At 42.4% G+C, this 16,978-nt stretch overlaps 1 protein-coding gene across 2 annotated transcripts; it reads left to right on the top strand.

Annotated features, from left to right (window-relative positions):
• Positions 1 to 1,917: 1,917 nt before the first annotated feature.
• Positions 1,918 to 16,489, top strand: RGCC (regulator of cell cycle). Of its 2 annotated transcripts, XM_033052956.1 has the most exons (5): positions 2,913 to 3,109; positions 3,258 to 3,434; positions 12,612 to 12,719; positions 14,215 to 14,277; positions 15,897 to 16,489. In XM_033052956.1, exons 1-5 carry the CDS (start codon positions 3,073 to 3,075, stop codon positions 15,902 to 15,904), a joined length of 393 nt encoding a protein of 130 aa, XP_032908847.1. In that variant the 5' UTR covers positions 2,913 to 3,072; the 3' UTR covers positions 15,905 to 16,489. The 2 variants fall into 2 exon arrangements, with proteins under 2 accessions (XP_032908846.1, XP_032908847.1); XM_033052955.1 differs by lacking the exons at positions 3,258 to 3,434; positions 14,215 to 14,277; positions 15,897 to 16,489 and having other exon boundaries at positions 1,918 to 3,109; positions 12,612 to 12,698.
• The last annotated feature ends 489 nt before the right edge of the window (positions 16,490 to 16,978 follow it).

Raw genomic sequence — 16,978 nt, 5'->3', positions numbered from 1 at the left:
CAATACATTTCTCTTTTTATTCCCTGTTTTATATGAATACCTCAGAAGTTGTTCATGGATCTGTGAGCATCTCTGGGCCATGCTTTGGAAGAAACTAGATTATTCAACTTGCAGCATCAATGCCTTTTAAAACTCATTCTAGGAGTCACTTTGGTGTAGCAATACAATGCGTTGTGTCCCAAGTTACTCCATGCTTCTTTTAGAAAACCAGCACTTCACGAGCCTTGCAGCTTGTCTATATCAAAGTGCCTGTTTTAAAAGCCTTTCCCTGAAGCGTGTTTAGAGGCAGGATTTGTTGATTCAAATAGCTGTGTGGCTCACAAGTTTGTGAGGTTAAAAATGCAGTAGGAAACCACTGTAAACATTGCGTCACCAGCTGAGGAGGATCTGGAGACACTGTGTCGAATGGTCAAGAAGAAATTCACTTTAAATGCAGCTTGGATGGCTGCCTAGAAAATGAGAGGGATTCAGTAGCTGAGGTTTACATTAGGAGTTGTGTTGGATGTTTCTCTCCATAAACATGAGCAGCCAGGCGTGTCAGCCTGCAGCGTTTCAGGGCACTGCACTTAAAAGTGACTTCTTCGTTTTGCCAGATGTGGGCTGGCTGATCCTGTTGGCATCTGCGAAAGTGCAGCTGGACCATGCTGGGGCCTTTCAAGAATATTTCTGAATGTGCATGGCTACATGGTCTATGACATAGAACCAATAAGCATAGAAGTGAATCTTTGTTTCCTCTTGTATAAGCTAATGGTTTATGTGGAAAATTGAAGTTCACCAGCTGTGTCGGTTGCATTCAGCAGAATCAAGGCTGCTTAGGAGAAAACATGAGTATTTACTGGAAGAAATGTTAAGAGATTAGTCTGTGGAGCAATAAACACAACTAAGTAGTTTTAAGCCCAGGTTGTCTTAAGGAAAGAAGATTTCCCAAACACATGGCTGTAAAGAAGGGAAGTTTATAAAATAATTTCTTCGGCATGCCTGAAATTATTCTGGAAATGGTCAATTTATATGTAAGATAATAACTTAAAGAGAATGCCAGGGATAAATTCTTATACCACTACAGGGAAGCAGTTGTTTTTTTCCCCTATCTATCCACACCCTCCTTTTATTAGCTCCCTCAGCTGAGCCCATTCAACTCAATTCAACAGAAAATCACTCACTTTCTTGCTGGATGGCTTTTCTGCTGTTCTGATGTGTTGGACTGACTCAGCAGCAGATGATAAAAACCTGCTGAAAAGACATGCGGAAGGTCTAGGCCAGGAGCACAAGAAGAGAGAAGCTGGCAGGTCATGCCCCTCTTCATGGCAGCAAGGCCCCAAGCAATGCAAGTCTTCTCATACAGCTTCATCCTCCTGTGTGCTCTTTCTCTGTGATGTGACCTCGTCACAAACAGACCCCGTCCCAAAAGGCTGTGAGATTGCTTGACCATCTTCACAAGAACCAACAGGAAGGGCACAGGAGGACTTTTAACCTTTGGTTATTTTGTCTGTATTCCTCAGAAAATGGACAGATTCAAGCCTAACCTCAAGCCAAGGTTGTGCCGTAGACCAAGCACCAGTGCTTGGTGGGGATGTGTGTGGTACAGGTAGGGTTGATCAGATGTGATTGAGCAAAAGAGATTTGACACCAGTGCAGGGCCAGGTCCTTGTCTTTTTGGGCTGTGAGCTGTGCCCAGTCACGTCCCCGACAGTTCCCCTTTCTGCCTTGCATCCATTGTCTTTCATCCTGCTCGTGCTATTGACGTCATGCCCTTGTATCTCGTTGTCCCCCACTTTTTAACCTCGCCTTCCATCTGTGTCACTATGCTCTTTAAAAAGGATTGTTTGTAGACACTTTTATTAGTAGAAAGAAAAACAGAGGAAGACCACAGAGAGGAGGAAGCCACAGGATAAATAACAATTGAACTTCACCATGAGAACTTCTTTTGATTCACTACAAAAATAAATAAATGTCTCCATATCAGCCGGTAAGGAGAGGTGGATAAATCTGTTTTATTGTCTAGAACATTGTTTTTCTCATTTTGTGTCTTGCAGGAGCAACGACAGCATGTCTGAAAACGTCAAGAAGTTTCGGAGATGTTTTTTCTTACCTCTCCCTGGCTCTTCTAATTCTAAATATTTTCATCAGTACACAAACATAATCATAGCTCCTGACGCATTCTCATGGAATAGCACCTGATGTCTGTTTTCAGTATTTCTTTGTCTAAACATGACAAAGTCTACCCCAAAGAGTATTTAACAGAACTCAGACAGCCTACATTTAAAACAAGCAAGAGACAGCGCAAGAGCAACACTCCGTAGCTATGGCATGTATAAATATCAGGTTTACCTGGCTTCAGGACAAGTGCTAGAATCTTCCTCCTAAGAACAAGGAAAGCATTCCACTGGAGAACACCCTGGCTGATGCACCTGGGGCAGACTCCCTGTGCCTGAGCATTCCCTGCATGGCCCCTGCCACCTGCTCTTCTCCTCGGGTCATCCTCTGCAATTAGCTGGCACAGCTGCCCCCATGATCGTGCCCACTACCCACCAATGTATGGAGCAGGGCAATAACCACGGACAGATGCCAGCACGATGCCATGAGGATGGGGAAGGAAGGGGATCCCGGGGATGGCCGAGCGGCACTGCTGTTGCATCCAAAGCCACGGGCTCACTGCAAGCGAGCTGCTGCCTCCTTGTTGCGCTGCGTGCCCTGTCCTGCTGCCAGTCATGGGGCTGGGTACGGCTGGCCCAGTCCCGTGTTCCCGTGACAGTCCCTCCTTGCAGCCAGCTCTGAGTCCCGCCGTATCCTCCCTCCTCAGCAGCGCGGCACACGCCCGGCGCCGGCTTAGAGCGGCGCGGTGCTCCCGAAGGAGCCGCACTCCCGGTGACATTTCCCGCTGGTGGCGGCGTTGCTGGCGGGACTGCGGCCGCTGGGACACGGGCCCGGCGCACCTGCATCGCCCGGGTCCGGCCCCGTTCCGCCCCGTTCCGCCCCGCCGCGCTATAAGAGGGGCGGCGTTGGCGCCGGGCGCTCAGGCTGGCGGCGGGAGGCGGCAGCGGCGCTGGGGCATCTCCGCCCGCCGCCACCACCATGAAGTCTCCTCCAGCCCAGCGCCCGGCGGGGCAAGGTGGGAGCGGCGGGACGAGGGGGCGGGCGGGAGGGACCCTTCCTTCTCCCCTTCTCTTCCCTCCCTTTCCCGGCGCGGGGGGCGGGGGCGTCAGGGTCGGGTCGGGCAGGTCCGGTCCGGTCCGGTCCTGACGCCGCTGCCCCGGCAGCGCCGGGGGAGGACGGCGGGGATCTGGCGGAGGCGCTGGGCGAGTTCGACGCGGTGCTGGAGGAGTTCTCCTGCCCCGCCGGCCGGCGCCGCTTCTTCTACGGCGAGCACCTGGAGCGCATGAAGCGGCGGAGCAGCGCCAGCGTCAGCGACGGCAGCGGCCTCAGCGACTCCGAGAGTGAGTGTCCGTCGGTCCGTCCGTCCGGCTGTGCCGGGCCCGGGGCGGGGGCCGGCCGGGAAGCGACGCTCCGGAGCGGGTGTTGAACCAGCAAGTCGCCCTCTTTGAGAGAGGCAGGGATGCGCGAACGCGTCTGTTTCTATAAACGCAGAACCTTGTCCTTTACGTTCTGGGTTAGAAGCCGCAGGGATGCACGGTCTGGCCCCGCTGGTTTTACTCGCTGGTGTTGAACGGAGGGGAGAGCTGCCGGAGTAGAACCTATAAAGCTGTCTCTGGGAGAAGGTCGGGCTGGCAGCCGGCTGCGGGACACCAGGACGTCCTGGCATCTGCACTGAAAGATGTCCCTTAGCTTCACAGGGACTGTCCGCTGTGTCTCGGTAACCAGAATCATCTGGACAGAGTGAACGAGACAAAATGTGCTTTCCGCAACAGGTGGAACCTCAGCCAGATTTCCCACTGGAAAAATGGCCATTCATCCATCCATCTGGATGGACGACAGCGTTACCACTGTTTCAGAGGTGCTGATTTTAAGCTACCTTGTACTTATGCATACTAATGGTGTGGGCAGAACAGGGAACAGGAAGGGTAGAAAGCTACCTGGAGCAAGAAAATATTGACTTGGAACTAAATTTTTTTCTAGTTAATTTGGAAAAAATTCAACCCCTCTTACTGGCTTTACTAATCAGGGAGAGAAAACATGAGCTGTAGGTTGCTTTCTCAGAATTCAGTCCAGCTGAATGCAAACTATAACCAGTTTTGAGTTGTGTTTTTTTATTGTTGTTGATTTTTTTTTTTTTTTTAAGTTCCTAACTATATGGGAAGCTTGATGAAGCTTACCTGTTTTGCAGCTATTTATAATAAGACTGCTCCTCTAATTTCTGTTCTGCCTCTTTATCAGTTCAGGGACTCAAGATGTAGTTCTGTTGATTTAGTGCTTAAACACTAATGCTATCTCCCTGGTACTTGAGCTACGGTAGCATAGATTCTTCAGATTGTTAGAGCTCTTTATTTCATCATCATGGATGTAATTAATTTTGTTGACAGATATTGTTTTACCTGCACTGAACTCGAATACCTTGCCTAGCACTGCCTTTGGGTTTTTTCTATGGAAGTACATGGATCAAGATGCTATTTTTCTGTTTCATAATGAAGTGAGTGTAGAACTTCTAAGAATCTCTCTACCTCCAAGGAGGATTTAGAGCTGTGTGCCCAATTTAGACTGAACATTTTTCTCATGGATGGTTGAGGGTGTGTAAGGTGAAGTCTGCCTTTACTCAGTCAAACTGGCAGCCTTAGTGTTACTATTTCTTGTGCAGTCTTCATCGTTGTGACATGTTAACCTCTCACATACACTTCTTGTGTCTCACAATTGAGACACTTGTAATGAGAGAGTGAAGTAATCTACTGTTAGAAAAATATAAAAACCCCAACCAAGTATCTAGAATTTATTCTTGTTTGGAGAAATGCTAAGTAACTACAGATAACTATCTCCTATGGTTCAAAAATCTTAAATCTTGAAAACTGCTTAAAATTGGTCTGTTCGAATTGACAAAATGGATCTTTGGAGGAAGATGACACTGCTCTCTGGCATGACAGAAGGCTTGGTAAGAAAACAGCATGCTCGTATGAAAGAGGAAAACAGACCTTCAGGAAGATCTGGAAAATAAAAATCTGTGTGGCAAATCCACAGGGATTTAGGCTGAAGACAGTAGTGGGATAGAAGGATAGACAGGGTTTGATGGCTCTATACGAAGTCCTCAAAGATCTTGTATGAGGAAATAATCCTGTCCCATGCCTGAGGTCCTGCCTGGGTGATGTATCATGTGAAAGGTGGCTCTGGAGGAGCTGAAATCACTGCCTTCTGGACACTGGCATGTAAGACACCAAGAGGGTGCACCAGAGTCTATGAGGATATGTTTAAGGGTAAGCAAACAAAGCCAGCCAGCTCTGCTCATGGCTCAGGAACAACACTTCTTCCTAAAGGAGTCATTCAGTGCAGTCAACTTTTTATTTTGAAGTTAGAGCAGGACTGGAGAGGAATTGTGGATTTATGAAGAGCTCCTTTTATAAAATGGGCTCTAGTGTCTGATGTAATCCAGCTACACTCCCTACTTCTATTTTAAGAATAAATGCAGGGAGTTGCCTACTTACCCAGGTTCTTTAAGTTCAAACTCAAGTATTTCTTGAGTTTATTTTCCCTTTGATTTCTGTAATTTTGTGTTAGCCAGGGTAGTGCTGAATTCATGACCTTGTTCTTCCTGTGATAAGGCTTAGGTTAAAATACCACTGCAGCATCAAGGGGTAACTGGGCTGAAAGAGTAAGTTCTGATAACAGGAATCTTTAAAAACCATATTATCTGCAGGTAGTTTGAATGATCATCTTGTTCACGAAGATTCTTTACATCTTTGCAAAATCTTGTTATCCAGTGCCAAGACACTTTATCGTGCGTGTAGAACAGCTCAAGCTATTGTGTTTTAGTGTTATCTGTTTGTTGTTCAATCTAATCCTCCTAACTGATGTGGTGTGACTGAAGGTTAGGCATATGTATCTTTTGGCCACTCCTGCAGTGATATCTTTCCACTCAAGGATGGAACAGTAGGAGGAGGAAACATTTTTTATACTGTTGTAACTGTTTGTTTCAGTGCCCCTGAATCAGCCTTAAATTCAGTTTCATGGGAAGCCACTAACAGATGTCAAGTGGTCGTACTTGAGCAATACAATTTAGTAAGGTAAGGAAAGCTTTTCCTCTCCTGGGGTTTCTGCCATGAGCACGAACCTGTTTAATTTAACAGAAGATCTCTGTCAATGCAGTTAATCTTGCAAATATTCTTAAAATCTCCTGAGGGAGCTAGCTCCAAAACAACTACTTTAAAGTCTTATATTATGTGTTTTTGACTCTTGGGAAAAAGTAGGATTTTGAAGACTGTGTGAAAAATGGGTGCAGTAGTACTTTGTTCTCCCACATCTTGTCCTGTCATTTGACTGAACGATCTTTGGACGATCTCTGGCTTGGCTGTGGCTGAGCCTTGTACGTAGCACAATGGACTCTAGACCTTGCAGTCACAGAGAGGCTCTAGCTGCAGATGTGTGTGATGATCTTGGGCCCAGGAGTATTACATTAATCACCACAGCTGACTGGGTCAGTGCTGGAAATCATGATACAACCACTAAGTTACTCCAGCATTCCAGAGCTTCTGGACTGGGAGTGAGAACCAGTTCTGTTTCAACTTAACGTATTCAAACAAATCTGAGCCCAGCAGCTTTGTTCTTTAAGTTATTAATTGTGCTGGAACTTCTAAGCTGAGGAATACTTTATAGTGCTTTGCTATTCCCAGCATATCTTGGCTGTGATAAAGGAGGATTTGTGCTAGAGAGTGCTGTGCTGGCAGAAGCCACTAGTGTAGATGCAGCTGTACTAATGAACTTACAGATAGCACTGTCTTCTTGTGTCAGAATAAGCTTGTAAGGAAGAGTGCAGGCTTGCCTGTATAAAACGCATGCCCAGTCAGTGCATAGTGCCAGTGCGGTATATGGCAGCGTCAGGACATCTTCCAAGTTTAGGCTTAGGATAATCAATGGGAAGCTGGACTTCATGAGAGGTTGAGAAGGGAAGTGCTTTAGTGTTTCTTGGGCCAAAGTTACAATAACACTGAAAAGCTACATCATAATCTGTTGTCATGCTCCCAGAAATGTTTGACACTTGTAGCTCCATGTTTCTTGGGGCAGGTTCAGCTTCCTGCCTCTCTGTTAAAAGCATTGCAAAATAAATTCATCAATTCAATTCTTGTGCTCATACAGCCAGCAGTGTTTCTTTGTAGTTATTTTTTAGGAGTAAGTGGTTTTTGAGCAATGCCTCATTGCTTTCAAACACAGGAGAGAAATCCTGAGTGCACCTAGAGCTCCTAATGTTATGATTTTTAAAATCAAGTAGATGCAGGGGGTTGAGCAGGATCTTTTAACACTCAGTGCCTGGTGTAGGGGCAGCACTTGTGTTTACATGGCTGTGGCTGTGGATGTCTCCATGTGCTCATGCTAATGCCTAGGCTGTCCAGAGGTGAAGCATCTGTGAGTACTGCACTGCTAACACTCACCCTGAAAAACCTGTTTACATTGTCAGTCTTGTAATATGTGACCATAAAGAAGGGAAAGAAAAAGGCAGCAAAAATGATTGAAGATGTAAAATATTTCCCAATACTCTGAGACTGTTGGGCAAAAAAGAGATGTTTTGGGTGGGGACAAGACAGTCCTCTGGAGAATCCTAAGTGACATTAGGAAAGTGACTGCTACCTCACCAGCGTGAGAAAATCAAATTAAATTAGCACATTTCAAAGAAATGAGATGTCATTTCTTTCATGAACGGTTAAAGATATTGCCTGAAGTTATTATTGATATTAACATTTCACATAAAAATAACTTGATAAAATCGCAGCAGGAGGAATGGGGCCATTGAGGACTGCCTGGGCTGATACCACTGCTGTCTCAGGAAAGAGACTGGAGTGTGCATTGAGAGAACTTGGTAGAGCTCATCTTGCAGCTATCAGTGTCTGGCTGCACCACTCTAAAGCTCTTGTACAGGCATCTGCTGTGAGTTGACAGAGACAGGATGTGAAGTAGATGAACCTTTGGTCTCGGCAGCAAGTGCCAGTCTTATAACATGAAAAGGAGTTAGATTGTGTCTGAACTTCCAGTGGTTTGTCTCAAGCAAGAAGACAATAAAATGTTTGTAATGAATAAAGTGAAGTGAGACTCTTCTGGAAAAAGTTTCATAAAAGGGACTATCTGAGAAATAAATTTTTATTCATTACTGTTATGTTCAAGGGGAAGAAAGATTGGACATTTCAGGTGCATAGCCTTCTCTACAGGTATTTAAGCGTGCTCATATGTTATATGATTTCCTGCTCTTGTCACTTCAGCATACCCATTGCTCTTGTTCATTAGAAAGGAAGATTAGTAAAGGGAGGGCTGGAGTTGGAAACGGCTCATAGCTTGTAAGCATAGGGAGGAGTGGGAAGGTAAACTTTGTATATAATGAGAAAACGTGCTTGTACATTTGGATTTCAGGCTTCCTAGATCACTTTCATATAGCTATGTGATTTGAAATCCTTTAAATAATGATGCTTAGATGTGTCAATAGAGAAAAGGTGTTATTTTTTGGTCAGTATTGGAACAGATGTTTGTTAGCTAGGCAAAATCCCCACAAAAATAAACAATGCAGCCAAGTGTAACTGTGATGATGATAAAAATAAACACTGTCCTTGGGGGCTGAAACATACGCATTGTGAAACAGGCTTTTTGTATGATGAATATTTCTCACTTCTACTGGTGACATTAAAATTTCCAGATTTTTTTTTCTGATTTTGTAGCAAGTAGGCTATACTCTGTTAGGAATTAGTTGTGCAGTCTGCTCGTTAAGTGCTGTGTTACTGTTTTATAATGAATTCATGATTTGTAGACACTTGAATGGACTTGTGAAGCTTTTCTCTGAGAGTTTTAGGGATATGCTTTTACTTCTCCCCCTAAAACTTCCCCACTGAAAACTGCAGTAAAAATTTTACCAACTCTAGTGTTCTTCAAAATTGTATCTTGAGCGAATATGATATTAAGGAAGCTATACAGCTGAACTTTTCCGTTGTCTGTTTTAAAATGAAAAGTTTGAGGTTTTCCTCCTTCAGTCCATTACTGCTGAGAGCCTCTCAATTGCTCATTTCAAGGGGACATTTCTATATTTACATGGTGTTGCCATGGTTTGTTTTGTGGTTTAACCATATACTGGAACAGTGAAGTTATACTAACTACAGATTACTTTGCCAAAGTAAAATACACCCATATTTATTCCTACCCCTTATTTTGTAGTGTAGCTGGACTGATGCTAATCAGCTCACTGACAAAACTCTCAGATTTTCAGGATTTTTAAATTTTTTTTTCAGAAGAGGCAATTTGAATTTTGTTTGGTTTTTTTTAAACAGCTGAAGCGGCATAGTTTTATATAAGCTCAGGGACTATAATCAATGTACAAAGTGAATAATAAGTGATGAATTGCAAGCTTGTGGTAGGAGAGAAGGAGCTGGATGAGGAAGGACAGCAGCAATGAGATCCCTGGCATCAGCCCCTAGTTATTGGGTTGCAGTGGATGTAGTATTTGTCTGGCAGTGGAACTCTTCCAAGAGCCATTATTGGAGGTGAATGAGCAAATCTTGGCTTTGGCAGCTGGTAGAGAGCAAAGACTGAAGCGTCCTTTCCCAGAGCTTTCTGCCCTACAGCCACACTTTGCCAAAGAGGATATTTTTCTGTGGCGGATGTCACAAGTATTTTTTAACAGTGCATTGTTTTCAGCATTTATGGTGACCTTGCTGGTGGAGTCAATATATTCCTTCTTGCATCACTAGTATTTTTGATGCTTGGTGGCATGAATAAGCCACAGTAAGTAGCTAAAGTATATTTTTGCTTTGAGAAAGATAAATGTTGATATTTTCCTGAAACTATTGCAAACCATCAGAAGTTAACATGTTATGTGAAAACATTTCACCTTTTGAAACTGGTAGAAAAACATTTTGAGATTTAAAGTAACAGTTTTGTCATTTTCTTTGTCCAGTTGTAAATATTTCCCAGCATAAGGTTTGTGGAAGCCAACATGAAATAACATTTTCTGATGTCAACCCAACCTTGCTACATTTGGTGTCTGGATGTTAGCAGCAGAGATTTCACATTAAAAGCATACTCAGTTTTATAACCATACTTCGCTGTATACTTTATTAATTCAATGAACTGTAAATAGGAATTAATTTGGGAATTCTTGTTCTCCTCTTTTCAAATAAATAGCCCGAAAATTGTTTTATCTTTGGGCTGTTCTGTAAGTGTTTCAGTGAATTACAGTCTTGGCTACAGCACTGTTTGTGTGAGCTATTACAAGTTACTTGGCTTTTTGGTGACGGTAGGGGTTTTGTCCTGAACAGCTAGAATTTTCCATTCTGTGTTTCTTAGTCACTAGGGTTTGCATCTTGGCTGAAAAAAATGTGGCCTTAGCCGGCAATTGTTCTGTAAACTGATTTCAGAGGAAATTTGCCATACCTTTAACGAAGAGAAAGTATCAGTTAATGTAAAGGGTTCAAGTACAGCACTGGTGACACACATCGCAGAGCACTACCAGGTTTCTTTCACCCTTAGTTTTTGGGGTTTTTAAATTTTTTTATCCTGTTTTTAGGAGCTAATTTTAAAAGGGCTTATTTTTTCTATCTAAAATTATCTAATCTGTGCATTGCATTTACAAAGCCTTTCTTGTATTTGAGGTTTCAAGTAGCTTGGTTTTGATCTGCTGAAGCTTAGAGAGAGCAGCACTTCTTAAGAGTGAAAGTAAATAAATTGCAATTAGAGGGTAGTTTGAAGCAACATATCCATCTCTATAGACAAGAAATGCCAAGCGGTGGCTGACCAGGTGGCAATAGCTCCAGGTGACAGGTGTCAGTCACATCATCACTCATGTTTGTGTGGTGCTGTGGGTCATGTGTGTTTGCCAGAACAGGATCTGAGATGATGGAAAGTGAAAGATACAGCACAGTGGTGGGCCAAAAGACATGGGAGAGAGGAAAGTATTCCAGGCTGGAGCTTTTCCCCCAAGCCTTTTCAGTGTGTATTGTAACAGAGGTGAGCTTGGAAGCTGGCACAGGACAAACAAGTCAGCTTTTATGGCTGAGGAAGGATCCAAGAGGTTTTGTGTGTGCAGTCATCTGCTCTGACTTGTCACTGTGCCTGTCTGATTCTGTGGAAAGTGCTTTTGTGCTGGAGAGGAGAGCAGGCTAGAGGAAGCAGGGTGTGGACACACATTATTCTTCCTGAAGACAGCTGAACTTGAGGCAGAGGAGTAGTCTTCAAGAGGATGGTCTCAGTGCCTGCTGTCTGGAGACACCCAGACATTCAGGAGAGGTGGAGATGTGCAGATCTTGGCAAGGCAAGCTGTGGTCCTGCCCCTTTGGCCAGTTCATCCAGACACCCTTAACTCAGCCAAAGCAGTCCTCTCCTGGCACAGCAAATGGCACAGGCATCCAAGGAAGTGTGACAGTTCTCTCTTGAATGGGCTTGGTGCTGCAGTGGTGCCACCTCCCAGGCTGTGGCTCCAGGGACAAGCGCTGTGTGTGCTGCAGGGAGCAGAATTGCTGGCCTCAGTGGCAGGCAGTGGTGGTCACCACCCCATGTATCGACATACATCGATGTCCCAGCAATGTGCCAAGTAAAGGGAGACCATGGATGTGTTTGTATCACAGTGGTGGCTTTTTGTAGAGCTACAGTTTTCAGGTCACTGGCTTGAAACTGCAGGGTCAGCACTTCTAGTGCATCTAGCAGAGTGACAATGCCTCCTTCCAGTGAAGCCAGGATTAATACTTGGGGTGCCTTGTACATAAAGATACTTCTTGATGCTTTTTGAACTTAAGACCTCCTCTAAAATACAAGAACATCAAAATGGTATTGGGGCCTTTTCTGTTCCTTTCCAGAGCATATAAGGCTTTCTTTAAGAGATCACCTAAAATAAGATTGCAGGATATCTTGTGTACCAGTCTACTGCTTCATGAGCTCCAGAGAGCTCATGAATAAATAAGAATAAAATTCCTGAATAAAAGAATAAGAATAAAATAAGAATAAAATGCATGAATAAAAGATTTTAAAATGCCGTACCAAAAGCAGCAGAGTAATGTATGGAGAAACAGGTGTGCTTCTTTGGGGATAAAGGACAACAATAAATGTATTCTTTATTCTGAGGGGCTGTCCTTGTCCTGGAGCTCTCTATTCAGAGTTTTTTTGGTAACTTTTGAAAAATTTAGGTAACAGAATTGTCCAGAATATTGTGAATTAGGCAGGTCCTACCAGGTCTAATTTTACTGATGTGGGATAATTGTAATTTCTGTTTAATTTTTCAAATGATGCTGACTTCAGGGAAAGCTAAGACTTGCTTTACTGGGGATGAGGATTGTGCCTAGAGCTGCTTTCTTTTTAACAGTAGGAGTGGGAGCAGCAGCCTTCACACAATAAAGGGTTTATTTATTTACTCCTCTGGTTTTGAAGACTTTAAACTGGAGCTCTACAGACTTTGAAGTCTGTATAGGAAAGGCTGCATTTTGGGTTTCAGTTATGTTGCAAACTTGCAAAAGGTGTCAAATTTACTTTATAATGTTGCTTTTTTACAGGTGCAGATTCCCTCTACAGAAATAGCTTCAGCCTCAGTGATGAAAAGCTCAACTCTTCCACTGCATCTACTCCAAGCTTGCCATCCCCTTCAGTAACTCCTTGTAAAGGTATTTTAATTGTAGCTGTTGGCATTTCTTCCTCATCCTTGATTATATGGGCTTCTTGCTGGGAGCCAGGATTCACAGGCTTGCATGGACTTCTTTTGCTTGATGGTTTGTTTTGTTTTGATTGTTGTTTTTTTTTTTTTTTTAAATGACAACAAAATTCAGGATTACTGTTGAGCACACTACAGATCAAATATTGTTGTTTGGATTATAAATAGCAATAACATTCTGTATCTGTGCTTTGCAGGTGGCCTGGCAACTCTTTTGGCATTGAAATGCTGAGCTAAAAAATTACGGTTTTCTAGCTGATAAGGATTAATAATTAAACTTGTGTTACTTCTTTACTGAAGCAACTAAGTTACTAAAGTGTCCCATTTCTCTATAAAAATGCTTAGTCTGAATGCAGGGGTAGAGGGACTCCTCTGAAGCCTTATGCTGCCAGTTAAGTTAACATAATTGCTCAGCTCCATACAGGCTTTACTCAGTGCTTATACAAGCCATATATTAGCAATTCCTTCCTCCTTTGAAGCTATGCTCTTTCAAAGAGGCTTCTGTCTTGCAGCTGATCTGCCTTCCCAGGACAGTGTCTCTTTCATTCAGATTAGCTTGGATTAACTCTGGAGCAGACCTATCAATAAGCGAACACTCATACATAGGTACTACAAGGTGCTTTTATTACAGCTCCTCAGGTGCATGTTCAATAGCCTTTCACTCTTTTATATATTTTCCTCGGTGACCAGTCACAAAAAACAAGTTAAATGCTTTCTTTACAATTAGTGGGATATTAGAGGAGAAATAATGAGTAACAGTTTCTATGAAGTAGCAAAAAAAGAGCTCAGTTAAACTGACAGGAAATATTTGGCAAAGAATTACACTGGACAACAAGATGCTCTTCCTGATGAGAAGACAAAGTGTTGGAACTGGCTTGGAAAAGTCCACAGAAATGAGATAAGGAAGCAACTTGCAGTAAAACTAAATTGAATGGAACCAGTGGCGCTGCCAGGAGTGGGAAATTTGGTGGATGTTTGGTTTTAAATTTATAGTGTGTGGACCAAGATCAAAGGATCTGGCAGCACAGCAAACCTGTGATACTGATTTGATTTTAAAGGGCTGAGATTTGAGTAGGACTGGGAGCTCATTGGGATTGATTAGGGCCATGCATGCAGCATCTGAAGGATAGCCACAGTAGCAAAGACAAGGATTAGTTGATCTGTATCTCTTATTCTTCACTGCAATCCCTTCTTCTTAAGGAGACTACATAAAGTATTGCTTTGTGTTGCTGACTGTTGTTTTCTATTTGAAAACTAAAAAAGCTAGAATTTTAGCTCAGTTTCCCATGTTTTCTAAGTTTTTCTGGACATTGCAGCAACCCTGTTGAGCTTTGCTGATGATAATCCACAGCATGTTCGGTACCCCAGAAAACTATTTGGAGTCTCTTGTGTTTCTTCTAGCCAGAGAAACATATCATATCTAAACAGTATTGGCCTTTATTTTGCAGCAAAGCTTGGAGACACAAAAGAACTGGAGGACTTCATTGCTGATCTTGACAGAACACTAGCAAGTAAGTAGATTTTTATTAGTTGTTTGCATGTTACAGAGAGTGTTGAAAGCCAATGTATAGGGCAGAGGGAAGGGGAAAATAGAAATAGTTTATATAATGTGGCTTCCTTTTAGTTTGCTAGTCCTGTGGGTCGTTATCTGGATAAGAAGGTAAAACAGGCTAAATTCAGACTTTGCCTCCATGTTCAAGGCATGCAGTTCAGTCTGTGTGACAAAGGCTGAACTCAAAGAATCCCTGGTCCCCCCTCTGAGTCAGCTGCAATTCACCCCTCCTTGACAGTGGATCAATAAATAAGCATTACTTTCTTAAATACTCATAACTCAGTTTAAAACTGGTGATCTATTTCTTCATTATAAAGCCAGGTAAGTGGAGGAGTATCCTTAGGTGAGGAAAAACCTTTTTCTTCTAGACTTTGTTTTATGAAAGAATTAAGGAGCAGATATCTGTATCTGTTGACTGAAACTAAATGTCAAAATCCTGTTTGGGCTTGTCTTTGGGAATGGAGTTTGGATCACTTTTTCTGCCACTATCTAGAACTTGTATCTTTCAGCTACAGTAATGAATTCTTCATTATGATTTTTAAAGGAGAACAACCAAAAAACTGGCCACCTATTGCCAACCACGTACTCTGACTATTGCTTTTGCTTCTTCCTCTTCTGTTGTGGACACAATATCATTTCTATTGTGTTTCAGGTTGGAGGGGTTTTTGTGTGGAACTAGGCTATACAGCCCAAACCAACAAGTTGTAGGACTAGACCTAAATAGCAACATAAAAAAAGCCCTCTAAAACTGTGAACTGAGAGTTTTGTGTATTCATTAGGTATTTTCCCTTCCCTGTATTTCTTGAAGATACGGACTTAATTCAAGACAGCTGCCTTTATGAGCTTCCTGCTTCCCTGCTGTCTTGTATCTTAATCCTGGTTTCACTTCTCATACTTAAAATATATTTTCTAGTTTCCTGTCTTCTGCCCTGGATATAAGCTTGTGCTAACTCCATCATTACCACTGAAGTTTAATTGACCACTCTTGTTAAAAATCAAAATCTTTGAAGGTTTGTGTAGGACAATGAAAGCCCAAACCAGTAAATATTTGCATTGCTGTATCTTGCACAGCCATGTTGCAACTCTAAAGGGGCTGCCTATAATACGTACTTGCAGGGGAAAAATGAAACCTACATCAAAGGTGAAGGCAGAAACTACCACCTGCTCTAGTGGTTTTGTGCTTCATTTTTTTGTGTGATTTTTTTTTTTTAAATCCCAACTAGACAAATCTCCAGTGACTTCAGAGTTCCATTTGCACAGTATCACTGTACAGTGAGGAAGAAGTCCAACTTCCATCTCATATTTGTCATCACATTTTTGAGGAGTTGTGTATATGCTTGAGGTTACACAGAACTTTGTACAAATACTTTTGCAAACCTAATGCACTTGTTAGAACAGTACTTGCCTTGTCTTTTTTGCACAACAATATTTTGGCTTTCACATTAATTTTAAAAAAAGACATAATTTGACTTGTCAGGCAGTCTAGCAAGCTGGGCATAGGCAAGGTTCAGATATGTCAACAACATGCAATCTTATTTAATAGAGAGCTTAATGATCTTTCTTGTTCTGTATTTTCAGGTATGTGAAATGAATTTCAGCATTGTGCTTGCATGTGAATGTCCTCTGAAGGAAAAGTGACATCAGCCAGTGAGAACTGCTGCCCTTGCCTGATAACTTCACTCCTCAAGATACCCTCTGAACATAACCTTTGTGAACTCCTACAAGTATTTAACTGGCAACATTGGTTTTGGGTTTTGTTTTTTTCATTTTGCAGCAGATGGAATAACTTAAATGTTAGAGCTGTATTTTGCTTTAAAATATAGCTTGAATTTTAATTTTAATTTAAAGTTGCTTTTATGCAAATATATTTGTAATTTTATATAGTTGAAGACTTTAATGCTTTTTTCCATTACAATATATTTTTGTATGCAAATAAATCCTGAACTAGAATCCAGATGTCTGGAAGCTTCCTATGAACATGCAAACTCTGGAATACAAGTACAAATTAAACTCTTATTGAAAACAACATGCTTTAAAATATCTTGATAATGGTATATTTCCTGTTGGGCAAAATTTGTTCTGCTAGTTTAATGTGGTTGCTTAAGTAAGAGAACTTTGTACTGTGTAAAATTAATACAATCAGGAAAATAATAAATTTGGTCAAACTGTTACTTCAGGCTTGTGTTGATATAAATGAAATAACATTGACTTACCAGACATTTGAACAGTAACACCTATTTTAAACCCTAGGTAAAAGCTGGTTTTAAACTCTCGGGCCGTTTGACATGAAGCACTCACTATTTGCAGTGTCAGATATTTAGTTTAAAGGCATGGATGGAGGTCCTGTACCACTGAGGTAACAGTTGTGTCTGGATGTTTCTAACACCAGGTGCTTGGGTCTGGAACAGTCAACCACTCTGAAAAGACTTCCTGGCCATCAGTGTGGTGCTGAAAGAAGGAAGGTGAACCTGTATTTTACAAGGAACCTGATTTTTCCATATGCATTAGGCACTGGGAATGTCATTATGTGAGCTCTCCTCCAGCTGCTGCAGGCATTGCACCTGGCTCTGCTGTCTGAGCTCTGCTCTTCGGTCTGCTCAGACCAAGTAAGCTGGGGCTGGGCTGCTTTGAGCTCCTGCCTAGTTTTAACCAAAGCTGTT

This window comes from Catharus ustulatus, chromosome 2 (assembly GCF_009819885.2).
Source record: "Catharus ustulatus isolate bCatUst1 chromosome 2, bCatUst1.pri.v2, whole genome shotgun sequence".
NCBI lineage: Eukaryota > Metazoa > Chordata > Aves > Passeriformes > Turdidae > Catharus > Catharus ustulatus.
This window is presented reverse-complemented; position numbering and strand designations above follow the sequence as displayed.

Excerpts from the sequence above, each read along its gene's own strand:
- RGCC (XM_033052955.1), top strand. The coding sequence starts at position 2,610 with ATGGCCGAGCGGCACTGCTGTTGCATCCAAAGCCACGGGCTCACTGCA. Across the intron at positions 3,110-12,611 it reads CCAGCGCCCGGCGGGGCAAG|GTGCAGATTCCCTCTACAGA; the intron begins GTGGGAGCGGCG and ends GCTTTTTTACAG.